Below are 27,861 nucleotides of genomic sequence, written 5' to 3' on the forward strand. Positions count from 1 at the left end.
ACTGAAAGAGGAATTAATTTGTCATGAAGCCAATGAAAAGTGTGATTTTAAAATCCACTACTAAGATTTTGAGAGTAAACAATGGAAGGCCTTACATGTAAAAGTAATTTAAATCTAAATCACAGTAACTGTAGGAAGCTCCGCCTTTGTCCTCCACCTACCAAACCAAGACTTTCCCACAGGGGAGAACAACAAATAGCAAATAAGTTTTGATTGCTTGCGAAAGCTGGGCAAGCAAAGTACCTTCTTAATTACATTATTCTTAATCATTATAGTTTGCTTCTTTGTTTGATACTGTGTAATTATGGTATATCCCAAAGTTATAAGACGCCTCTTTTCAATTTGCTCCCTAGTAGAAAGAAGTGCCATAAGGGGTGTTTCTCCAGAAACTGGTGCTGTGCTAGCAAGTAGAAATTTACAGATGGTTAGAAGATGTACATCAGCACCTGTATTTCCCAAGCTCATAAGAAAAAGTGGGTATTGATTCAGGAATGTCTTGCCCATAAATCTCAACTTTAAAATCAGAAAACAGAACTCTAAATAATAAAACTGAGTACTGAGAAAAGAGGGGCCACTTCAGCAATTTGTAGTTTAAACATAAGAAATCTTGATTTGTTACACAGACAGAGCACTATTGTAACTGAGAAAGGTCTTTGACATAGCCTGTATGGAGATACTATTCCTTTGTTTTTATAGACATTAAAAAAAATCACGTTAGCCTATAATATTAATAGTGTATATGAATTACAAAGCTGTAACATAATTTCAACTGCAGTATGCAAAATTCAGCATGAAAAGATTAGAAAATTAGAATGCATAATTATGTCAGAACTTCTTCCAAATGTAAGTTTTCTTCTGTTGGGTTTTGGTGTCTTTTTTTTTTACAAACTGGAAATAACTACATTACTAAGTCTAAACTTTGAGTAATAGCCACAGTGTGGTTTTGCACAGCAATTTGGTTTTAAGATAAATAGGAAACTTTCCCTTCCCAAAAGAAGTTTCATTTATGTGAAAAACATAGAAGTAAGGTATTACAGAACTTTTTTGGACAACTATAATCTCTTTTGACAGTTGTTTTATCCAGAGCACGGATGTTTGCCACTTAACCATGAATGTTGCATGACCTGCCCAAATCTCAATAAAAAGCAGTTGAGCAGTTGTACCAAAGTTTTTCTGCAAATGGATATGCAAACAGGCATCTTCATCTCATTTGTATGAAGTATATCGTCTCTAATACATTCAAAAGCACTTCTGGAAAAAAAAAAAAAAGGCTCAGAAGTACATGTATTGAAATCACAGCTAAATGCTTACTACACTGATGAGGGTACAGATTATAGCCAAAACAGTATTAACAGCTAAATCAAGATGCAGATTATTCTTTCAGAGATCAAATTACATTGCAAACCCACCACTCCCCCCCTTAGAAAAAACCCAACCAAACAGGAAAGTGGTGTTTGTGTTTTTTCATTAAGTGAAGCAGGTAACGTAGTCTATCTACTCTTAGATCATCCTTAGATGCATACACAGTGTAATGTAATCCTGAGGTAAAAACAGTAGGAAAGTAGTTGATCTGTCTTAAGAGTAGTTCCAACTGCTCAGAAGGGCAGGCAAAGGCAAAGGAAAGCTGTGGTACCAGGTCACCAGACAGCCAGTGCTCATCATAGAGAGACCATCCGAGCCCATACGACATACAACTTACCCATCCTTTTCTTAATGCTGTCCTCTCTGTCCATGAGGTGGTGTGGGTCTCTCTCTGCCAGACCCTGAAAATGAGCACATTCTGCTCCCTTTAAGAGCTACATGCAGAATTCCAGTTTACCTTTAAATAGTCACATTATAGCCATTACAGCTAGAAGGAGCTGGAAAGTGACTGAAGCCAACTGCCATGACAATCAGTTCCCTATTTTCTTGGGAAAATGTAATCTCACTAGGGAGAGATATGAGAAAGCAATTGGCCATGTCCTCACTCCATTGTTTTACAGGAATTTATGGGTGGGGTTGGATCTTTTTTTAGAAGAGACATGATTTGATATTTTCCTTTTAGGAAAAAAAAAAAACAAAAAAACCCAAAACCCAAATCATCCCACATCAGTTGCTGAAAGCTTCCAGATTCCTGATGATCTCTGTACCTCCTAAATGGAGATAAATCTCAAGAGAACTCAAAACCAGGAATAAGACTTGTAATTTACCCAATTGTTTCTTTTTGTTTGTCTGTGCATACAAACATAATTAAGGGGTGGCAAAAGTTCCAGTGAATTCCTTCTAAGGCGGCCCACACAAAATGGCCATAACCTCCCTAAAATTTGTTTTCATTGTATGGACGAGATCATGTTTGTTTGCATATTGCAAAAGGTATCCAAGGTCTGACTTAGAAATTTTTCAATGCCTCTAGAAGGCTATAAAATTAGTTTTAACTTCCAGAACTTCAACCTTTATTTTGATGGCATTAGGCTTTACATATTAATTAAGTGTTGAAAAGACATTAAAAATATGCAACACGTGAGGTACTGAGATTTAAAAGCCTATTATAAAATGAACCTATGGTGACTGGATTTTAATGTATTAATAATTATTACTCTTTAAAAACACAATATTATCAATTCTCTACCACATATAATGGCATTATGCTACCTGTAATTTAACAGTACCCCTGTAACCTTTTTTAAAATCCTGACTATGTCAAGTTTCTGCTAGAGGGTCAATGCCTTCATACAAGCGTACTACAAGGAAAAATGCTGTCAGTTTATTTCTGAATTTTCATAATTAAAGCTACTATTTATGTATGCCGCAGGTAAAATAAATTTACTGCAAAAATATACAGCTCGAGTGCTATGTCATGTCAGAAGTACGTGGTAGGTGTTTGGAAACCCAACACAACTGGTTTCTTTCATACTTATGGAAGCCCCTTTTTTGTAATTCAAAATGAATGCCAGACAAGAACCATTGTTACAGCATCTCAGAAGAATGTAACTCAGTTGTGAGCTAAATGTAAGTTCTCTTGGCTGTCAAGTTTTCATGCTTATAATCAAATCTCCATGGGCAATTTTCACTTTTTCTAACAATAAATGGCTGGGTACTGCAGCTCAATAAGAAGGTCCTGGGTCCTGAAAATATACATGGTTCATATACATGTAAGTAGGTGTTAATTATCAAAGTACAAAGATTATTTCAGCAATTTTTATCCCAGAGAAAATTCAAATTTCAGCAATCAAAATATTCTAGGTCACAGCCAAAGAGAATCTTCTGTGTTTTACACAGCACACGCATATAATACACATGGTTCTAAACAAGGTACTGTCCCCTCCTTTCAGTAACTGTTACCATTCATTATAAACTATGCTATTTTGGGAAAATCAGGACATGATTTAAAAATAGGATTTGTAGCTAAAACTTTAATTTCTAGAAGTCAAGTTCCTTTTTATTCCCCTCCCAGGAGGAAGAATTGGTAAAGAAAACAAACAGCTTTCTCTTTCTAGGTGGGAAGATAAAATAAATACACCAGAAACTAAACTCCTTAAAATTTGTGCGACTTTCTCCATGATGTTGCATCCCTATACATGACTTCTGATGGACAGAAACACAGTGTATTTTCTGTGTACATAAAACATGGGAAGGGATCTTACATGATGTTCCTTCAGATGTCAACCTAATCATTTATTTCCCGGCAAATTTTGGTGTACTATCCTTACATCAGTTCCCGGTTGTTTCCAGAGTAGTAGTACATCAATCTTCTCTCTCTGCTGAACACCAGTGGCTTCAATAAAATGAGTTCACCTTTTGAACACATTTCTCTGGCACATTTCTAGAAATATTGAGAGCCTAATGACCAACCTAACATGAATAAAACTTAGTTTTCTCTCTTAAAAATCACAAGTCATGCTGCAATCATATGTCAGATGCTGCAACGCTTTTGTTGCTGGCACAATTTAGAATTAAAAATATGAGAAGGGGAAAAAAAGACAAGAGAAGTTTGGAGTGCAAATATTCTTTGGTTTACTCATTAAAACAAAAGGACACAGCAAACAGCAAAAACACTGGCAATTAAATAAACAGCAAATTCTTTATATGCTTCCTAACAAAAAGTCTTTGGCTGTTTGAAATGTATTAACTTCATGCTTTTAGTACATTACAGTGTCTAGAAAGTCACATTTTTTATCCCCAATGTCAAGGCAGAGAAAAGATGAGGAAGAAAAAGAAGGATAAAAGGTAGGAAGTATGAAAAGAAGAAAAAATTTATTCAAAATTCCATTTTTCCATTAGTTAAATGGTATGTAACACAATGATAACACTAATTTCTCTTTCTAGTTTCATTGTACACAAAGCAAATTAGCTTGAAATTTATTTATCAACTTTGGTGAATTCACATCACCATACTCATCAGACTAGTATATCAAATATACTGACTCACATCTTTTTGAAAAGAATTGTGACCCTTCCAACCCAAATGATTGATTCTATGATTCTACTAGCAGAATTCTAAATATCTTAAGGAATTGCACAGAGAAGTCACTGTGTTTTACCTTATCATAGGCAGAGTTAAAATTCTGTACCACAAGCGGTTTCTTGGGAATACTCTTCCCCAGTTCGGCTGTTTTCCTGTAGCTTATTCCTCAAATAATCCCCATGTAATCAAAGGAAGCAAGCACCTGTGCAGGTCTATAAGGATCTCTACTTGAGAGATCCTGCCTTGCAGACAGGAAGTTTTCACCTCTGAGCTGGAGATGCACAAGCCTGCTGTTAAGACTCTATGTGACAGCATCACTGATTTTATTTAAAACTCAATGCTTCATAATGGCAACACTAGGAAGCTGTTATCTGTGCAGAGAGCATAAAAGACTATAAATGAATCAAATATGTCTATTTTACAAGTAAATGAAAGAAATTACAGAGTGTACCATCACCATGATAATCTGTTACCAACATTACTGGATTCTGATAGTTTAGAATTAATTCTGTAAATCTATGAAAGATGCAGATTGTCTGACAGCATATTGTTTTGGTTTGTATATCTATCTTGCAAGACTCTTACTCTACTTGAACCATTCTGTTTGATTGTCTTTATAAAGCTGTTTCCATAGGCAAAGCACAATAAAAAAGGTCATGTGCAGTTTTTCTTCCAGATGGACTGTGAATAGCAACAGATAGAGCATAATAAGAAATCAATTAATAAAGATATTTAGGAAAGATTTGTCATAATGTAAAAAACCTCTTTGCATGCTCCCTTATTCCTTCATAAATCAACAGTGTTCCATCTACAAATAACTCATAGGCAGCACCTCTAATACAAGTACTTATATGTTCCCCTCATCTAGCATTTTGTTGACCCCATCACAAAGTTTCTGCAAATGGGTTTTATAAGGTCCAAAGGGATTGTACAAGGCAGCCAAAAATTCACAATCAGAGAAGTGATCAAACACATTGTTGACGCGTCCGTGTGACTTCGCAGTTAGGTGACGCTGAATGATTTCATGAAGCAGCTCTCTACATTCGTTTAACAATTTGGACAAAAAGTTCCTGTCGAAGGTATAATCCACCTGATGGAAACTGACCACCGTCTTAGCCAGCTGATGAACCTTCTTCTTGAATTTCTCCATCAATGCTATTTCATCCTGATTAAACTGGTTGTTCCTGTAGAGAATTGCCAATTTGAGGACTATTTTAATGAGGTTTTTGATGATCTTCTCTGCTTCTTTTTTATTTTGTGTATATTCCTTTGTTACTCTGTAAAGCTCATCTAAAACATCGCTGCTTGTATCGTCGATCAAAGTAGTTGCTATTGATTTGGACACCATTTTCCCAAGGATCTTCTTCTGGGCCTGAATGGCCAGACTTTTGGAGTTGAAGACATCTGTGGCCACTAGGGGAAGAAAAAAGTACACAGTCAGTACTTCCAGACAGTCTCTGGACAGCAAGTTGACGAATATTTCCATATTTATATATTCAGTAAGTTAATCTTACTAAATGTCACAAAAATAATGCAACACAGTTGCAGGAAAAAAACCCCATATTTAAATCCCTAAAACTTTTTTCTCTTTAGGTTTACATTCTTTCAGACTGTTTTACTTTTGAGAAAATACCAACTGAACCTGCACAGAAATGGTTTAGAAGATCTCTCTATATATGGGTAGATGGAATTTCAAACTGAGGCAATAAAACTGCCCTATTTGATTAGGTGAGTCACAAATCTAATCTGATTCTCGCATTCATAATGAAATCGGAAACCAGGATTATCCCAATGCCATAACAAATAACGACTGCTACTCAAATAAAGATAATAATTCAGTGAAGTGACCATTATAAAGCCTTCTCCTGCTTAGCATTTTACATGATCAGTGAACACAAACACCACACATCTATTAATTTTTTTTTTTAGATACCTATTTTATACATATCTATAGATATCCATGTAGAAATATAAAAGAAAGGCAAAAATCCATGGTCAGCAAACAACACTGAGATTCTCTGGGTGCAATCTGAAGACACTAGTTTTCAGAAGAGCAAGAACAGATTAACATTTCTATGTTCTATACTTAATGGAGTAAAAGCAAGAAATTAACTTTCTAGGGATTGTCATAACACTTGTGAGCATAACCTTTTAAAAGTATCTTTCTGTGACCAGTGAAGCAGATCCTAGAACAGATTTCCACCTCTAAAACTATGTTCTATTGCATGAATAAACCCACTGACTGGCTTGTAATTTTGTTCAGATACTTAAAAGACCCCAAACAGCCCTTCACAAACTTGACTTGTGAAATTTTACCATACATTCTGTTGTCAGCAACAGTTTTTTAAAGCACACTCCTTGGCAGGGCTCTCTCCAATAAGACACACGTGAGTTCGTATTTTCAGGTAGAATTGTCTAGGAAATGGCTGCCTTTGTGCTGCAGCTCTCCTGGAGTCTCAGACAGGCCAAAGGAAAGCTACATCTGTTTACATTTACTATACATATGAAATGTTTGCTTAGCAAACACAGGGACTGGAAATATTTTCTTTTTTTTTTTTTTTCCTTTAATGAAAACATCAACTCTGCAGATGTCAGACAGTGAGTCCCTGAATTTGGAAAAGGTTTCCTCTTAACTGCTGGTATGTGGGCAGCTGGGTGTGTTCAGACGCGGAGTGCCTCAGGGGTTCCAGCAAATAGAAGAAACTTGTCCTTCAGGACATGAAACACAAATCTGTATTTTTAATTCAAGAGTATCTTTGAGAAACTTAATAACAAGCTCCTTTTATTACCATCCCAAAAACTTTCAAGCAGGTTTGTTTCTTAAAACTTTCAGTGCATATCAGTATTTTGTTTTGAAGCGTGAAGTGTCTGAGCACATTTTCTAAAATCTTTACTACAAGAGGACACTCAAAAACCAAAGAACCCCTTGTTAACTATCTTGGGCAAAGCACTCAAGATCACAAGACAGACACACTTCTCAACCACAAAGATACAGGAAGACATTAAAGATGCTGAGCAGTCATTCTGAACTGAAAATATTTAATTCGCTTACTGTGTTTTTAAATTTAAAACTGCAACTGTTACTATTAAAGTAAAACTAATCCAAGTTTTCCAAAGGGTGGTCAAATATTAGAACTCAACAGCCAATGCTTTACAATGATCTACCGATGAATGGTAACTTTTTCTTTACCTTCCAAATCAGGAATATCAATTGTTGTTTCATAACTTTCATTTACTTAAAGTCTTCTTATTAATGCTCATGACGTCTTCCTTCTGACACACTACACGTATATAGATGTTCATACTAATAGCAGTTGTGAAAAACTTACATGATACAATATATCTGTATTTTTAAGCATTCTTTCTCAGGATGCTGTAGGCGTTATTTCTTATAAAGTAATATCACAGCGAATGCTCCACTGTACTTCCAGCCTGAACAATTCTATCTTTTTAAATCCACATAACCTATCTCCAGAAAGCCATGCAAACACTCAGGAATGGTCCTAACATCATAACATGCAAAGTATCAGTTACGAGAAACTGAAAACATGGCAGTTTCTTAAATATCATACAGTTTTTGAACAACAACAAAAAAATCTTACATTACATAATTTACATTTTACAAAGTACAGCTCAATATGTAGGTACCTCTGCTAACCAAAACAGGAATTGCTCCATTCCAAAAGCTGTTGAACTCTTAATGGTATTTTTCTAAAATCTGTCCAAGTTTTGGGGCTATCCAGCATGGCTTACTTTCTATCTCCTTTGCTATAAATACCCCAGAAGTTAGCTTCATTTTCCTATGCTGTTACATGGGTTCTAATTTAATTACTAAATATGTAAATTTCATACTTCAGGATTTCAGCCAATCCAAAAAAGTAACTTGCTAACTGTTTGTATTTTATAATCAGAATTTTTCCTCCTTACCAATGACAGACTTAAAATGTATTTCACAGCTTGAATAAAACTCAGTTTAAGCAGTAAGATTATAGAGCTTCTTCAGAGTGAACACACATACTACCTTAACAGTAAAACTATTACTTACTTGTTCATCTAATGTAATTGCAGTTTTTATTGCTGACAGCAAAAAGAGAAGCAAAATACCCAAGGTGAAGACTGGCCTGTGGCTTACTTATTCTGGTAAATCCAGTGCACACTTTATCATGTGCTTTGAAACGTTGTCAGAAGCTATCACAGAGTGAATATGGGGTTTTCCTCCTCGCTGTAACAGCAGCTCTTCTCAGCTACCTTTTTCTCCTGCCTGCAGTGCTTCATTTTGCTTTGGCACCTCAAAATGCAAAAATACATCACAATGGTTTCACTTCCTCGAAGAGAGAGCTGAAAGGAAATTGCAGCGCTGAGCAAGCAGTGCAACACTAGGGCTGTTCCTGCCAACTGACAACTGGGACAATTCACAGACAGGGAGGGAGAAGAAAGGTCCTGTGACTTGAGAGTACAAGTGACGTGTCAAGAAGAGGTTAAAACATTAACCTGGTATCTGCAAGTGGAGATGCTCAGTGTATCAGAGGTGCCTGACTCACAGGTCATGCTGGGGAGGGCAGCGTTCCCAATGTGAAGGCTGCCAGGCACCCCCTTTCAAACTTCTGACTGCAATTTCAGATATGAGCACCTGAAAATGCACCTTTATACAACTACTTAGGGATGACTGTATGTAGCCACCTTCTGAAAGTGATTGCAGTAGCTGGCCTGGATATCTGACCACACCTTTTGTATCGACGGGTTACATCCTTGCACTCTAAACTGAAATAGTGTCATTTCTCTGGTGACCTGCAGGTAATCCCACCAATTTTAAGCACGTCACAGTTTGGTTTACCTCATGACTGCTCTTTATAGCTCCAATTTCTTTCCTCTGCAGTTTTACACTTTACTTTTTAAAAGGTTCTAATCAAAAAATAACCCTTTGAAATCAATGGGATGCCATTTTCTGCACAAACTACACATATAAGCATGATTATGTGCAGTAAAGCCACACCTCCACAGAGGAAAGTAGTCCAAGAGGAAAGGCTCTCAGAGGAAATCCTGCTTCCATTACTTTGAAATTCACAAGATCAATTTAGGAATAATGCAAACACCTGCAAAATCTCCTAATTCATGATTTAGATGACCAAACAAGGTGCTAGAGACAGCCTCCTGTGAAAGTTGTGAGTTTAGTGATTATGAAACATCTTGATTTTTGAAGCCAAGCACACAGTATGCTAGTTTAACATGGTATTTTTTGTTCATTAAAATGAATAAATACTGGACATGTAGAATTCTAGATGTGTTTTTCCCAAAATATTTTACCATACAGAGGTTTTCCTTAAACTGTGGTGGAAGTATAAACTTTCAGTGACAATTGTGGTTAATAGACTCTCAGGAGACTGCTATGAAAGTACAAGAAGGCTCATATTTATGGCTGCAATGCTGACTTTTCCCTCACATGGAAGCTAGCACACCTCCCTCCATACTGTGGCAAATGACTATTACACTATTACCACATACCCTATGTCTCAACTCTATTTAAAATTAATTAAACAAAAAAAAAAAAAAAAAAAAGGTAGGATTTGGAAAAAACCCAGCTTTTTTTTTCCACAAGACAACAGTCTATGGTAGATTCAACATCACTTGCAGCTGAGTGTACGCAGTCTCACTTACATTGACAATGACTACGTGAGTCACTGAGTATTTTTAAACTTGTCATAATGAAGGAGCAGGAAAAGAAGGCACCCAGCAAAAAATTACAGTGAACCATGTTAAATTCCATGGTCAAGTCTAGAGCTGAGCTTTCTGATACTCACTGTGTTGATATGTTCTGAAGGAAGAGAAAATAGGACTGTGAAATGCTGCTGCCTGAGACCCAGTTCTCATTTTAGTGACTTGCACATCACATGCTGCACTAGTAAGGCCCAAAAATGACAAGTGTTTTTGGGTAAGGCACAAAGAACACTGACATGGGCTTGGGAAGAAAGAGACAGCACTGACTGAGAGCTTCAGGCAGCATTTAAAAGATTATCACATAGCATTGAGAAATGTGGCAATGGACTTCCTGCTGGGAATCCTGTGTGGATGTGTGGACACACTCTCTATAGACTGTGTATGAGAACTACAGCTAAAAGCCTGCACATACAAATTACATGTTCAGTCAGACTCCTGTAGTGAAAGAGCACTATTTCCCCAGAGAGAGGCAACTTGAAATCAAGTGGAATTGACAGTGTTATGCTCTCTGAGTGTATGTGACCATGAGTCATGCACCTCCAAAATCATGAGATTGCCTAGATATGAAGGGATAAGAGAATTACTGAATTTTTAATCTTTTCTTGCCTTCTGCTTTCTGGGTCTTTACAGGTCTACCCTTATTTTCAGGAATGATACAGGGCAGAAACATTAAAAAAACCAAATAGAGAAGCATATAAATATATGAATTCGTATATATAAATACATGACTTCAGTCAGGTAAAGCTCCAATGGAGATAAACCACAAGAGCTTGTTCACATCAGTGAACAAACAAGTCCTGAAGTACAAAATAGACAGAAGTATTCTAAACCTATTACCAGGGCTGTAACAATTTTCACAATATACTTACTACATGACAATATGATTTAAAAACTTGAGTAGTAGGATACAGATTATTAATTCTTCAGATATGAATAAGGTAAGTTGATTTTTCTAGCTGCCACATGATATATATAGCTTCTTCTTAATAACCATTTGACTGAGTGAGTCACAGTTTCAAAAAGGTTTTTTAATGCTGTTTTCTCTTTTCTTTTTTAACAGAAGAGTCAGTGTTTTGATTCTTATCTAAGTGCTTCAAAGTTTCCTGGGTGAAAGGTATGTTAAAATCCTTACAATTCTTCCAGAAATTCTTCCAGAATTCCTTCCAAAAATACAGCAGTTCTCAAACGGCCACTTCAGTATATAGGCCAGTCTCTACATTCACAAGCATTTGTTCACTTGTTGGCTTTTCAAAAGCTGATGAAAACTGAGGCTTGTATCAGACATGCAAGACCAGAAGCACTCAGAGTTTTCACTCTTCAACTTCAGACACTGGGACTGCAACTTCACAGCTGGCCGAGGGCAGGAGTGGGAAGTGACCAGGACAGCCACAGAGGTTATTGACAGAAGGATGTCAGCAGGGCAGATAGGTTGGGCAAGCACCATCAGGCAGTGGAAAACCTAGAGAGCAAATGGCTAAGTGCAGAAGGAGGAATGAGAAAAACACCCTCAAACAAGGGGCCTGTACAGTACTTGCTTCTTTCACATATACCTCTACTTTTTTAATTGATGTACACAAGGTCCTTATTGGAAGATCAAATATTTTACTTGGCACCTTGTGTTTAAAAAGAGGGATTTATATATGAATACCAATTTTAACTAGAAAACAGTTTAAACTAGAATTTTCAGTGCATACAAAGCATTCTTTCATAAGAAACATGGGCCTACAGTTCTCCTAACAGGTAAAGTAAATTGTACTAAATTCTCACTTGCCATAATTGTTATCAACTGAGCGTATTAATGAGAATATTAATTATTCAAGCAATGTGCACTAGTTCTAGCACTCACACTGGGAGACCTTTAAAACAAAAAACACCCCATCTGAAGCCAAGCCTAATGCATGGCAAATATTGCATGAGCAGTCTTACTAGATTTGGAAATCAGCTATAAGGCTGTGAGTCATTCTGAAGCAACAGTTAATCAAGCAATTTCAGAAAAAAATGTGGGTAATGAAGCATTTTTGAAAATACAGAGTATATCTGACCTGCATACTCATACTGAAAGTGAGCATATATTCAGCTGCAGAAACATGAGAAAAATAAAAGAAAAGCCAGCACACACCATTTAGAACAGCTCCTTTTCACTCAATAAAATGCTGAATAAGTCATTGCCAATATGTTTGCAAAACGCATGTGATATTGTCATATGCTTCTGGATTTTGCTATTTAATTCTAACATTAGTCTATTAACACGTCCAAAATTTTATCATCAGCGAAAGATTCTAGCTGCAAAAGCAAAACCAAGCCATTAAAAAACCCAGAAAACAAAATATTTTTTTGATCGAGAGGTGACAAGAATTGCCAGAAAATGTACCTGAAGGTTAAGGCTGGGTAGAGTGGCAAGGAATGATGCTATTTCCAATAAGAATGTTGCAGAGTTTTGCAGTCCCATGGGAGCAGCCAGTGCCAACAAGTTATTCTGGTTTTACATGCTTGTGCTTCCCACAGCCAGCCTGTGCATCACATGATACATATACTGTAGCTGATTTAGAAATTTTAAAAAGCCTTCTAAAAGCCATTTTTCCCAAAACCTCTGCATGTATTTTAATTAACAGTGTAGCTTTAAAGAGAAGGAAAAAAAAAATCAGATTAACTTCTGATGACAGCTCTCAGAATACTTCAGAATACGTTGGGCATTAAACCGAGAAAATGACAGTCACACAGAGCAGTGCCATGAACTTAATTTGGTATTTCAGTCCTCTGCCACCATTTGTTATCCTTGCTGGAATGTAACAACTGATGCAGTGCTGTTAAATACGCAGCCTGTATATTTCAGCTGTTGGCTTTTCAGGGCTGTATCAGGTTCCTCTCTATCTACCAGGTGTCCATGCACAGTGAACACTAATACTGACAAATCTTTTCACAGAAAATAAAGCGTGTCTTACGTCCTTCCTTCCAATCAATCAAATGCAATGCAGGTACTCTATATTTTGTCCAGCCTTAGAAACAAATACCTACCTGCAGCAAGGCAACAGTGCAAAGCTCCCTAAGCCAAGTGGGACCCAAAACCTGAAGTTTAAGTAAGTGGTACCTAATTGCTCTTACAACCATCCTGACAAAAAGAAAGTTTTCGCACAAAAAAAATCCCCCAAACACTTAGCTGTAGGAACAGGACCTATATACATATAAAATAAGAGTTCCTGGCTTGAACACAGAAGGACAACCTCTGAGGCCAGCAGCCCCGGAGAACTTGGAATCCATTGGAGAAACTTAAATTTGACACAGGGGCAAGGGGTAGAATTTAAGATTAAGATACGTGTTGCAAAAATACAATGAACTGGAAGGTCCAGACGAGACGACAATCTGGCATAAGAGGGACAGGGAACTCAAACACAAGGAAATGTCACAACCTGGCTGTCAAAATGCAAAGAGCATGTATTTGAATGACATGTAAAGAAAGTCAAAGAGGCTTCAGAGAGTTCAAATGAACGCAGAAGTTTGTGAGGGATCTTACAATGTCTTTGAAACTAGTTAATAATGTTTTTCCTGTATTTCTGGTTCTGGTTCTCTGTTCTTCTCCCTCTCAGTCTGTAGCTACACTGTTTCTTACAGAGAGGATGGAAGTCCCTTGGTATCTGTCTCTTATGTTTAAAGTACACTGGATTGCTACTATTCACTTTATGTGTGTGTGTAAATACATATTTTTAAAAAAATATATATGTGTATATATATAAAACTAACTTCCAAGGCACTGAAGACTGTCATAGCTACAGGTCAGCTACATAAAATCTAGTAGTGATTCACAGGGCTTTCAGTTCTCAGGTGTCTGGTTGATATATTCATTTCCAATATCATCATTGAAATGTAGATTATAAAACACAAGAAAATATGCCATCTAAGAGTTTTACTTATCAGATATTGGCTGTTCTTTAGGCCTAAGACACTAATGACACCCTTCATCTCTTTTTCAGTTTTTAATTTTTCACTACCCTTTTTCCTGTCTTGTAGCACAAAGGATAAATTTTATGGTATTCAATGTGTGGCTCTACAGAGAATATGTGCTTTGTCTACCCTTCCATACCAGCCACTCATGGTATCCATGATTTTGAAAGACTACATTTGGTGGCTGAAATGGTAATTTTCTCTGCACACCTAACATGTGTACTTTATTCTCCCACAAGGAGCAAAATAAACTAACCCCTGGGTTTTAAGTTCTTTTCCCAATATTTAGCAGCTACAGCCTGTTTCTGTATCCATACTACAACTACCATGACCTTTATCCAAACATCCAGTTGTGAAACCAGTGGTTGAATCTTTTCTTCACTTCTCTACTCCCTCGCTGTCAGCTCAGAACAGGCTCTCCAAGACCCAAGCACACAGTTTATCTTTCAAAGGCTTTGCTTTGATTCCTCTTTGTTTCCACTAGTGCCACCCAAGCCTGCCTTTAAAGTATTTGACTTAACAACACCAAAATTCTCAAACATCGATTAAGCCTGTCAAAACACCAGTCCAGCTCCCTACATATTTTAAGAGTTTGGTTTTGCTTTCACTAATGTCATTAAGTTCTAATGGAATATAAAACATAAGAGAAAAATTAGGTCTTCAATACTGTTAGCAACTTAATCTTCTGTAAAATTGAATCTTCTGGTTAAACATTATGTCTGACATGGTCATTATCTTTTACATCAGCAAGTGGTATTATTTAGACACAGAACTTCGTTATCTAGCAAAGCAGTAGTAACCTATTTATTTTTAAAGGTCACAAGTATATTTACTGACTAAAAACTCGACAGCCTCCAGAGGTCCCTTTCAGCCTCAAATCTTCTGTGATTTGTAAAACCTGCATCTACTTTGTAATTCACTTCTTGGGCCAAAGCATATGAGACTTGACTGCACTGTTTTTTACAGCTGTTGACTGCTGCAGAATTTGACCATTTAGCTTCTTTGCTTTGCACTGGCATCAAATGACATTTTCAACTAAGCAATGGACAGCACTGATCAACTATGAAGGGACATACAGCAGCAGGAAAGGTTGTTGTACCTTGAGATTTCCCAGATTATTGCCCATAGTAAGAAGGAGGGAACACAAATTTGACCCTGGAGAAGGAAAGCCCTCAAGTGGTGAATAGAAACACCATCAATCTAAATTTCAAATACATATATGCCACTGAAATAAAAATGTCAACAGTTGCTCTTTTCCTCATCATACTGCTGTTCTCCCCAACTGCATGGCATTAGGTAACAAGCCACAACAAAAGGATCAACATTTAACTGCAAGTTACATCTCTTTCAACTGATTTTGATACCAACTGCTTGTTGCAAAGAAAGGTGAGTGTAATCATACATCCAGGATGCAATGTCTTGCATCACAGAATTTAAATCTCTAATTTCCAGAATTGAGGACAAGGCTGTGAGCTTGATGAGGACATCTTAGCACCAGTCAAATGTTATTCCTACCCCTTCCTGAAGTATCCACCACTTCTGTTCACAGATACTCAAATTTATGATTCACTGTTTCAAGTTCCTAAAATAAAGTCTACATCACTATTTCTCAGTGAATGTTTTAAAACAAATGTTTTTAAGTGAACAGAAACATCCATTCATTTTCTTATTTGCAACTGGTAAAAAATAGCCCTTGGAATCAGTAGCTGAAGTATTCACCGATGTCATCTGCTTACTTCTGTTAATGTTAAACCAAAATTTTACTCTTTCTATAAATAAAATCTTTGTAGAATAGTTTTGTGAAGTGACATAGTAAAAGCAAAAACCATTCCTCATGAAAGCCTCAGGTTTTAAAACAATGGAGTTTCTGCACTTTTCAAAGTTTTCTCCACATCTCTTTGAAGTTAATTAAGTGGATGCTTGTCTGTGCATGCACTAAGTCTGTGCTTTATTAATTCCTGTATGAATGTAAACATTTTGGGATAGAGACTTGAGGGTATCACATTCTTAGAGATCCACTGAAATCCCAGGGCAGCTACAAATGCCTTAGAAAAACTTGCAATTACTGGCCTTTATAGATACATAAAATCATCGCAGAAAATGTCCCTGGAATTTCAGGTTTCAAACTTTTCAAAGATAAATGCTCTCAAATAAACGAGGTGCTTATTCCCACTTTACTGCAATTTATTCTCATTACTACAAACTGCCAGCAGGAACAGGATTCTCTGCAGACACTCTGACATTTGTATATTATATGTCAAACTGACTGAAAGGTAGGTTTTCCTTATTGCTATGCAAAACAGAATATCTGATCTTTCACCACTAATCTGCATAGTTAAAACACTGATAATAAATTCTGCAAAAGGTAGGGAAAATTAAATTAGTTCATACAGTGTGTAGCCAATCCTCTATATTGCTTCTGCTGAAACAGTTCTGTAGGGAAGATTTTGAATCCCAAGTTCTCCAGACTGAGTCCAACATGACACCGAGAGACATGAGCTCTCTACTTCCCACTGTCAGGGAATCTTAGTAATAAGAACAAAATTTGTGAGAAAACATCCCGCAGTCATGAATGTGCAATGAATACCTCAAAGAACAGGTCTCTCAGTTTCTCCCCTTCTCCCTCAAAGTAAGACTGTCCCCAAATGACAACAGGGTTAACGCTAATGCTTTTGCTGACATGATGGTTAAAACAACCAAGTTTTTGGCAATTGCATTTTATTGCTAATCCCACTGTGTATCCTGTTCTGTAGTCAGGACAGAATGCGTCCACAAAACAGGAAGTGTACACCTAGCATTAAAAAACACAAGCAGCTCATCAAATACAATTACGCAAACCAAGAAAACATGAACATCTGTAACTTTCAGATTTCCGACCACAAAAAAACACCTTATTGTCAGTATGTATAAGGCTGTTGTTCAGATTAGTGCAACTCATTAATATAACTGAAACAGTCAGTTTAAGCACTCTTTTCTTACAAACTCATAAACAGCAATTGCTACTAACAACAGTTCTACTGCTGGATATTACCGGATCTATGAATTCCTAACCAATATGCAAACATGAAAAAATAATCTTTAAATATGAAAAAAAGTAATTTTTGCTTTAAAGCCATTATGAAATAGATTTTAACCTACTACTTCTGTTGAGTATGGAAAAATGAAAACCAGTTGTTGTTTCATGAAATAGCATAAAAATCTTTCATACCTCTTTATGAAATGCTTTTGTCTTACCACACTTTGTAATCTAATTGTAGCAAAAAATCAGTCCCAAAACTTGCAATGAAACCTGCAATATAGTTTTCATTTCCTTCATTTATTATTAGAGTGACACTAAATGACTGAGTGGAGAGGGGATGCATTTTGCCTCTCAAAAAGCAGCATTTAAGAACCCTTCCAAAACTGTAATATTTAGTGGAAGATTTGACCAAATGATAAATTGATAAAAAAAAATTATGCGTGTTTTTGAATGAAAATTGCAAATTACAATTAGTGTTTCAGCATTACATTTTTCTTAAGCTAGTCCTGGATAATGTATTACAAAACACTCATTATTCTTAGAAGCAATTCATTTAACCTGTTAGTACACTTGGAAATAGTACTGGTAAAGAATACAGCTTTACCAGATATTTGTGCAAGGCCCCTCCCTCACCCAGATACCTCTTTTGATTCTGCAGAGATTTGCTGGATTTTGCTCCTGGTCTCTAACCTCTGTCTCATTTGTGGTAGTCCATAGTTTGCCAAGTCCCCAAAGAAAACAACCCACAGGTGTAAGTACTATAGTACAGCAAATGCTATCATCAACATAAATGAAAGAAGACTGGGAAACTAAGTCTCCAGTACAACAAACAAATCTGGAAGATGAAAAAATACTGGTAGAGCAATACTGTGAACAGTACTGGGCTCCTCAGTATCTCCCCAAAAAAGAAGCTGACAAATTGAAGCAGGTCCTGCAGACCGTCACCAGCATGGTTAGGGACGTGGAGCGCCTGATAACTGAAGATGGGTTGAGAGTGCTAGGCTTGATCAAAGTAACAGTGGCCCTTACCAACATAGGCAACTTGTTACCAGATAGTTACAGAGCAGACAGAGCCAGGCTCTTTTTGAGGATGCACAGCAAAAGAGAAGAGGGCAAGAGACACAAGCAGTATCAAGAGGAAGTCTCATTAGGAATGACCACCTTCATAGCAAGTGTGGCCAAACACTGAAGTACTAGAGAAGTGGTTGCTAGAGAAGTGGTGCTACCACAACTCTCTAAGACACTATCAGCATGACTGGTAAACTCCTGAGCAACCTCATCTAACTTTGAATTTGGATCCAGCTTTAAAGCTGGCTCTGCCTCAAGTGGAAGGTTGTGCTCAGTGACCTCCAGAAATTCCCTAGAGCCTCAGTTAATCTATGATTCTCTCTATCAACCAGATAGCTCAAGGGACTGTATCTTATTTGAAACTAAGCCTGTGAACCTTGCAATTCATTTTGGATTAAAAGATTTGATTGCATAAGCATAATTATATTAATGGAATTTTCTCAAAGCAATCTAGCATTCAACCCAACAATCACAACTAAATTATTAACCTGCTAAGTTTCAGTGATTCTCTGAAGTAATCTATCAGCTACAGCCCGTGTTTATCCTGTCACCTGTGCTCAAATTACCAGCTAGCTTCCTCATCTGATCCAGCTGCACAGATTAATAAATACATGAGGTACAAAGTGTCCTGCAGAAAACAACTACTGCATATGGACTTCCAAATGTGTTCTACAAAAAACACCCACCAGTTCAACTAATTAAATTCTGAGCTTGTAGGAAAAGCAATCAGAGTGGCCATCTGATCCACTCACAAACAGGTTATCACAAAGATGACCCTGATGTGGCCAGGAACATAAAAACTACCATTCTTTCAGTTTTGAAGGGGAGAGGTGCAGAGCTGCTTACCGAGTCTTATGGCTTAACAGCCTGAAGTCAGTACTCTCACTGATAGATTCAAGGGCCCACATCTCCATGGAGCTGCAGCAGCTGTGCTACGAACCACAGCAGTTGTTGTCCTGTCCTCACAGCCCTTTATTTTCTGTGTCTAGATTCATTAAACTATCCCCCAAACTACATTTAAAAAAAAAAAATCTAGCAGTTCCAATTTCCCTGTGTACTGTACTCTCACTCCTCTAAATTTCCCATTGTTTCTTTTTCATTATGGTTTTACCTTCTTGGTTTTCCTTTTGCCCTGCAATTTGTAACTCTGGCAACGCTTTCCTCATGCATATGTGATAAGGTATTACAGCACCTGGTTAGTAATAATTCTTTCTCACCTCTCACAAGCTTATTTTCCTTTGTCCTTCTTTCCTGTACTAGAGGGATACTTTTTTCCCCATCACCCTGTCCTATTAATCTTGAATTCTAATTAACTACAGAAGGGATTGCACAAAATGCCAAATTGTCAAAGCATTGCTATGATTTACAAAGCTGTGTACATGGTATGTATAACCATAGCAATCTTTTCATTCTCTTCATCAGTAGTAAGAAAGTTATCTGTGAAATAAAAAAAAAGTTCTCAAATTGAGTAATCAAGATCTCTAATACTGGGGCCAGGTGATTCTTCCTGCTTCTGAATTGAACTGTCCAGACAACTCTCAACAAAAGGCCCCCGTTTCACTGCCTTAATGTTTTATGAAGATTATTGTTTTTACAAGGGAGGGTAAGCAAAAGCATGTGAAACAAAGGAACCCCACATTTTTTAGTCTTTGGGGTGAGAGCAGAAGGTGAGTCAAATCTGTGGGGTTAAGTACTAATTCTGTGCTCTAGTTCTACAGTTTGGATTTCCCCATTCACTATCATAAAATAAAAAAAGGTTCTAACAAATGCTAGTTTTGGAGTTAGTGGGATGCAGGATGATACATTACAGGGTCCAATCAATGTTGTACACAGAGTAAGCAGCCTGTAGGAGCACAAGAGCAGTTGATTTGTTGCCTAATTGAACACAATTCTAGCTTGGAAAACATTCATGCATGAGAGGTGACTGCAAAATGTCAAAGCAAATCCATGACTACTTACAGGAGGGAGTACTAGCTTCTTGAAACAGTGAGTGCTCTGTGATTTTATAACCCCTGTGTTGTTCTGAGCTCTAAAAGGAACAAAACAGGTGAGCTCATTCTTTAGTAATCTCATTTGGATTAAAAAAATGCTAATCATGTCTAAAAAAAATCTCCAAGCACTTTCAGGAATGCAGTGATCTCTCTCTCTCCTGAAATGTGGTATTCAAAACTAAATATGATAAAGGTGCAATGCAAGCTCTCACTTGTGTTTGTAATACAGTATCCATTGTTTTACAGGCTACATATTACATTCACTCTGATATCTGTTACTATTTTACTTTTCCTTTGAGATATTAGACTTCTCTCCTGTTGTTTTTTAAATATATTGCATAAGACTTGTAGAATGAAGATGAAGTTTTCTAGAGCTTTATACAGTTTCCTTCTATCAAAGAAGGACATTCACATCACAATCATTTTAATTGGTATTGGCATGTATTTTAAAAGGTGCACTCATGATACATAGTTTTAACACAACAGCATTAAGAACATTCCCTTCTGATCTCAAAAAGGAATTCAGTCAAATCAAAGCCTGAAACCACTTGGTACCTTCCACAGTAGGTGACATGCCACCAATCAACACTAGAATGAAATTATGCCATGCAGTTAATTGCTATACTCTTCTTATGGACTTCAACACACAATTTGTTTCATCTGGGGCAAAAGGAATGAAAACAAGAAAATGTGACAGGGTTATTTATAGCATGACAGTTGCTGGAATCTGTAAATGCAATACAGATTGACGCCATAAGACACATGCACATATTTACCACAGCATTGTAGGATACAGACGAACACAAACATTGTTCTGAAGTTACTGAGCAGCATGGCAGGAGGAAAAAAAACCTGTTTCATGTTACCATTCTAATATGGACCACGAAGACATCAAAGGCAGAAGCTGAAAATCCCACATATACTGCTGCATACCCTATACTAGCAATTAGTATAATATATAGTGGGGTAATGCCTGTCTTCTAGCAATGTCTTTTTATCCTCCGTTTCTGTTAAAAAAATCAGGTTTCACTTGAGGTCAAATGCTCTACCTTTATTTGATTAATTACCAAAAGAAAATCTTTAGGAGTTTGCCATTCAAAATTGACCTCGATTTGGGGTTTCATTGTAACAATGGGTATAGTTCATTTTTGCAGTAAAAGCCAGCGATCTTGGATCTTGTAATGTAGATTTTTAAAAATAATCCACACTAAATCTACTTCTATAGACATCCCAATGTTCTTCAGCTACTGCAATCCCCTTGTATAAAGTAGCTGAAAGTGAAGTACTTCTCACTTCAGCGTCAGATCATTAGCCGCACATACACAATGTTCAGCGTTACTACTACACCCTCAACTCTCCTTTTCACTGAGGCTGAGCTTCCAACACATGGTCTGGGAGTCACGCCTGGAAGCTTCAACTGAACTTCGGAGCTCCTCAGACCTCTTCACTAGCTCCTGGCCACTTGAGTGTGTCTGCGTTAAGGAAAACATGTAAGTCTGCCTATGCTTACAAACATCATTAAACCAACATTTTTCATGTAGCTTTCTCCTCTTTTCACTTTTTAGCTTGTAGCAGATTAGCCACTATACCCTTCATCACTAGCTTTGGCCTTCAGATGTACAGAATCTGTTAAAATAACTATTTTATAACTGTCCAAGTGTACCCTCTACTCCTTCCATAATCAGTCACAGACCTCTTTACCTCCTAATATCCTGTGTGGACCATATAATTTGTGGGTAAATCAGAATTTCTTTTAGAGTGACATTTTGTCTTGCACCTAAAGAGAAAATCAACCACCTCCTCTTTGGTAAACCACTTAAAAAATTATATATCCTCAGTGTCAAAAGACTGAGCTACACATTCAGTTTGAATTTGTGAAGCATCAATTTTCTTTATCCAAAAATATAGTTTCTTCATGAAACAGAGCTTGTTAGTCGAAAGACTGACTATTTTACGCTACATACAGTGGATCATTACAAATACACAAGTATTTGACTGTATTTTTGAGTATTTTATGCTTCCATAAATATTCAATCAGACTAGGGAAAGTAACATAACAGCTGCAATTCTACATTTTTACCTGTTAATCCCAGTTTTTATTCACATACACACTGAGCGCCCCTTTTCTCATGCATTTTCTAAATTATTCTTTTAAAGATGTGAATATATTAGCAGGAATACATTTACAGAGTGACTGAAAAACCTTCTCAGTGACATCTGTACCTCATCTTCACACAATGGTTACTGTTTCATTTTCCATTCTAACACATTAAGAACAAAGGACAGCAAAACCCAAATATTCCCCAAGCTAAAAATAACTAATCAAAAAGCTACCCTTTCTTTTCTGTCTCAGACACCTGCTTCAAATGCTTTTTTTCCAGCATGAAAATCCTGGCATCTCAAATTGTTTATGAAGAAATGCACAGAAAAGCAAACCTATTTAAAGGGGATTTTAAGAACCAGAGTCATCTAAGAAGGCAAGACATTTCTTCAAACAATAAAATCTACATTTCAGATATAGTCAGTTTAGTAAAACTGTCTGGAGCTTCCTGTATGAAACCAGAGGATCTTTCCTGCTATAGCATGCAAGCAGATCTCTCCTGCTGTAAAACTAAGGGAGAATGTTCACAATATTCTCTTTTTCAAAGTTTCTAAAGAGAAATCATTTTTACAGTTCTGCTTTTCAACAAATCTGTACTACAGAACCTTCTTGAGGAAAAAAAATAACAAACCAAGAGCTGCCTTTTGGTTCAGCTGTTCATTTGACAAGAAGACAAACATGAGGATTATTCTTATCAAAACAGAGGTTATCAGGCTTCATTACTTCCCAGGTTCTACCAGCATTATTAGCATTAAGTTTGATTCAGTGCAAGCAGACGTTTTTGCAAATTAACAAAATACTCTTAAGCAAGTAAACAGACAGATGTCCCTGGTGATGTTATACTTCAAGTGAAGGAAGCTGTACAGACTGTGAGGGGAAAACCATCTGAAACATTCCAAAAAGTTCTTGTTTTCACCAAATACAAAATGCTTAGGTTGCCTTACTGCTTGCTTTCTGTTGGAGTTTTTAAAGTTGTTTTTCTCAGCCATACTGGATTTCTATATGTTTGAGTCTCCTAAGGACTATGTGTAACCATGAAACATCAATTCTATTCTAAGAAATCCAGCGTACAACCCCACCACTGCTCCGTTCCCTCATCTGTATAAATGCTCTTTTGTATATAGGCACTTTCAGGAAATTGCCCTCCTCCTCCCCCGCTTGCTCCCCACTGTCCGAATCCCTCTCACATCCCCCTCCCGATCAACACTAGGGAATAACTGCATTTTTGTTGGAGCACTTCCAGCCCCTCCACACGTTCCACTCCAGAAGCAGCAGCAGCACGGTGTAGTTTTGGAACACTCCTCTCTTTTAACACACACACACACGCACACTCATTCGCAGGGAAGTAAATGGCATCAACCTTATTCCCAGAATAACGACCTTTCACTTCTCCCCCATGCAACTTCCTCTTCTGCTGAAAAATACGGTGCTTCCAAATGAAAGAAATCTTCCTCTTTCGACATTTGACTACCAGTGTTTTGAAACACACTTTCTTCCACTTATGAGTAGCCCACGAGCGGGTAATTACCACTGTCCAGACAGATACCCCGGGGTGCCAACACTTCGGTCACTTCATATCCTGCAAACTCGGCAGGACTTCAAATAGTTGTGCAAAGGCCTTTTTCCCTCCCCTGTGAATACCCGAAAGCTGAAGAGAGCAGAAACTCTCCTCCATGCTCAGACAGGCACCGTGCATATTTACTCTCCTGCGAAAAGTTAAAAACCGTACCTTCCTTGGGATCATCGGCTTCCGAACTCATGGTGTCAGGCAAGGCTCTGAGGACCAGATTAACGCTGACTGCGCACTGAGATGCAGCCGCAAGTCAACTTCTCTCCCTCTCCCTTTCTCTCTCAAAAAAAAAAAAAAAAAAAAAAAAAAAAAAAAAAAAAAAGAGCGAGAGCGAGAGAGGGTTGGGGTTTTGAGGGGAAAAGTCTACGAATTCAGCAAATCACAACTAACGTACTTGAAAAAGATCCCGCCCCTTTCTCAGCTGCACACAGCGGCTGTCTGGAAAACCACCACCTTCAGAGGAACGCCGATTTTACTCGCCAGCTGTTGCCGTTTATGAATCTTATTCTCCCCAGCCTGTAGAAGGGTGGAGTTTTCACTTGTTGCAGCTTGCCAACGTGGTAGGAGAAAGCAAGCAGGAGAGGCCAAAAAAGCCCTGAGTGCAGAGCAGCGTCTGACTGCGGTGGCTGACAATCACACTGGGATTCTCTTAACTTGCAGGAAAATCTATTTTAAATCATTTTATTTTTAAGCCTAAACTGTACATTTCAACGCTGTTTGCTATCTGGAATTACTTCTGTAGCCTCCGTAATTATACTGACTAATACTGGATGACTAAATACATGCCTAAAGATGAGAAGTAGCAGCTTTCTTTCAGGTAGTTTAATCTTGATTTTCTTTCACTCATGCTCAGGGGATGGTGCCATCTACCTGAGACTAGCAATTCACCTTACCTTGTAGGAAAAACTGTTTGATTTCTTGTGCCACAGTTACCCCACACACATCTCAGAAAAGATCGGTATTTTTAACTACTACATGATACAGTTTTACAGCAATAGAACAGGGGTTTTCTGCAGCCACTTCCCAGTTTGCAATGCCTCCAGTGCAAAATCGGGGGAATTACTTGGAAGCATATTCTCAGTTCGCACAGCCTCCAGTAAAACCACTGTCCTAAGGAATCATCTTTCCCTACTTACTCGTTTAATAAATTTTTAGCACAGTGAACAGCACAAAACCTCGATGATAACTGCTCTGACAAAAGAAAAGGTGTGGTCTCTCAAGTGAAGGCCTGATGGCACTGCCAGCTCCAACATGAAATCAAATTCCCACCTACCTCTCTGTCACAAGGTTAAATGTGTGGGCCTGAAGGGCTGTCAGGGTCTCCCGGAGGTAAAGCTATTAACAGCTATTAACAGTTAGCAAATGTCTTACTGCAGTCAAGTAGAAGTAAAGTGTATTTCACAGTGAAGTCAGAAAACAGCCAAAGCTGTTAGCTGCTCTGCAGTGGGGCACAGAGGAAAAAAAAAATAAATAAACTGTTCAGATTGTAACATTCACTTGTACTCATTAAGGCTTAAACACTCACAAAGCGGGGAAGACCAGCTGTAGGCAGGATGGTCTTGTAAATAACAGATACAGTACGTAGGGCAGTACAAATTCTTCACCTACAGCAAAGTTGCTCTGTGGACTGGGGTAAATACTACTTCAGAATGTAAGCACTTTTATCCTATTTTCAGCTATTTTATGATAAGGACTGTCCTTGTCCTTTGCCATGTGCTTCTCCCACACCTAGGTAAGACAGATTTTGTTTTATTTAAAGGCTTTTGGTGACACTGCCAATTTCTTCTTTTGCAATACATGTAATTCCATGGGCCCCATAAAGATATCCCTCAAGAAGCTAGCTGTCTTCTACAGGCCTTATCATCTCCTGTGGTGTACAAAGCTCCATCCTTCAAAGCACAGAGAATGAAATTGAGTATTATCCTAATTACAACCCCAGAGTAGCTAAAGAAGGCACATTTCCAAGGTTAAGGAAAAAAAAAAGGTACTAGTTTGGGGTAATTACCATTTAGGAGATTAAAACCACTCAGAAGACTTCACACAGAATAGACAAGGAACAGGAAGAAACATAAGGTTAGTCCAGCAGAACTGCAATAGCCTCTGGGGTCCTTTAATCAAAGGAAGTGTTGTAGAGAGATAGGAATATAAGCCAGCATCAAGATCCCTGCATGATCAGATTTACATACTAGATGGATGCCTTTTGTTATTTTAGATGACAGACAGACACAGAGAGATAATAAGACTTGTGATTAAATGTCAGCAAGTTCCACAAATTAGGATTTCTCAAATCTCCAGGAAACTTTATACCTCACTGGATAGATAACAAAAATACAGTGGTTTTGTTTTGTTTCTTCCCTACAGAATCAAAATCACATCTCACTCAGTCCTGTTACTCCTGCATACAGGGTCTTAATTCAGACTTGAGAAATTCTTTTTTGTTTCGTTTTGGTTGTTAGGCTTCCTAAAAATACATGCACTGGCTGAAAAGACTCCAACCTGGCTAAAGACTGGTTAAGTATGTAATTTTCTGATCTCAGGTTAAGCAGGGACTTGTACTGGCATACAATAATGAGGACATTATCACCTTTTCCCAAGCCTGCACCCAATCAACTTTAATTATTTTACTTAGAAAGACAGCAAAAGTAATGGAATGAGGCAGGCAAAAATTAAGCAGGGTCCGTGCAAAACACTGGAGCCCAGGTAATGGATGACACTACATTTGCAGAGAAGTGACATTTGTCAAAGCATCCAGACTGATATGGATCCCATGGTGAGTAAAAAGATGGGAAGCTCCAAAAAAATCCCTCTTTAATTGTAAACTGTGCATGTGATATGGAATAGGAACAAGAAAAAAAAGAGTGACAAAAATTCTAAAAACATAATTAGGAGGTGCAGCTGAATTTCACAGGGCAGATTCTCTTACAGAAAAGTACCTTCCTACAATGAAGGCCTAAAACTCACCACACATTTGGACTGACACTGCCATGGAAAGAAGGCCAGAATTCCCAGAGAAAATGAAATCGTCTGTGTGCAGCACACAAAAAAATGGGTTGACATACTTCAGTGGCTAAAAGTCTAAAAGCTACAAAGCCGGGTATGGTCCTTCCCACCCTTCTCTGCTGAAACAAAAAACTCCTGGTTTTACTGTGCAAAAAAATCTAGCTACTTTTGGTTTGGCTTGGCTTTTAACTCATCATCTGTAAATTGTACTGACTTCTGCTAAACCCTAAGGGAGGGTTACCACAGCAAGAACAGACTAGAGCCAGGCCCTGGCTTACTACAGTAGTACATGGGGAATTGTGAAGGGATGGGTAGCTGTGTGTCAGCACATCCCCAGTCCAGCTCAAAACCCTGCTTATGTGTTGTGTCACAATCCATGCTGAAACAGCTCTGTTTACAGAAGGATTTGTTTATTAGATACAGAAGTTGCAAATCCTATTACATATTTTATAAATATATAACAAAAGAATAAGAAGTATGTTAGTAGCAAAGAAAATGGTGCTAAAATTGCTGCCAAGAAGATTCTGAAATGTCAAAAAAGACAATAATGTTTTGTTTTATAAAAAAAGAGGAAGCAGCACCACCACCAGAAAAGTACCAGCAAGAAGCTTTCAAAAGGAGGCAGCTGCCACGGAAGCAAGACTAAATCTTCCACTGCATGAAAAACGCTGTACAGCCCTAGAACAGTTCTAGAGAAGGACGTGGTAATGTCACACTTCAGACATTAGACATTCATGGGATTAAAAAAAAACCAATCCAAACTTCCCCATATTTTGTTAACACAATTAAAGTTGCATGGTGAATAATTTCTGCTCTTCCAGAATGTCACAATTAATGGATTGCAAACCTTTAAACAATAAAAAATTATGATCCATACCCAACTGCTACTCCTTGGTACAGTTGATAGCCACCAGTCCTTTTCCCTAAGTCAGTTGTGTGTCATTAGCTGACTGTAACTTATGGAATTATTTGAAGCCACATGACAGATCCCGATGGCAGCTGAGGAGACCCACC

General features: G+C 37.7%; 1 protein-coding gene across 4 annotated transcripts; it reads right to left on the reverse strand.

The window, feature by feature from the left end:
• Positions 1 to 3,969: 3,969 nt before the first annotated feature.
• TNFAIP8 (TNF alpha induced protein 8) lies at positions 3,970 to 24,265 on the reverse strand. 4 transcript variants are annotated; one of them, XM_019286932.2, is made up of 2 exons: positions 24,242 to 24,265; positions 3,970 to 5,857 (listed from the first exon to the last, which is right to left on the reverse strand). In XM_019286932.2, coding segments are annotated over exons 1-2 (567 nt in total). In that variant the 5' UTR covers positions 24,243 to 24,265; the 3' UTR covers positions 3,970 to 5,291. The 4 variants fall into 4 exon arrangements, with proteins under 4 accessions (XP_019142477.1, XP_010399579.1, XP_010399581.1 ...); XM_010401277.3 differs by lacking the exon at positions 24,242 to 24,265 and adding an exon at positions 24,007 to 24,144; XM_010401279.2 differs by lacking the exon at positions 24,242 to 24,265 and adding an exon at positions 12,531 to 12,616.
• Positions 24,266 to 27,861: the final 3,596 nt, after the last annotated feature.

Source organism: Corvus cornix, chromosome Z (assembly GCF_000738735.6).
Source record: "Corvus cornix cornix isolate S_Up_H32 chromosome Z, ASM73873v5, whole genome shotgun sequence".
NCBI lineage: Eukaryota > Metazoa > Chordata > Aves > Passeriformes > Corvidae > Corvus > Corvus cornix.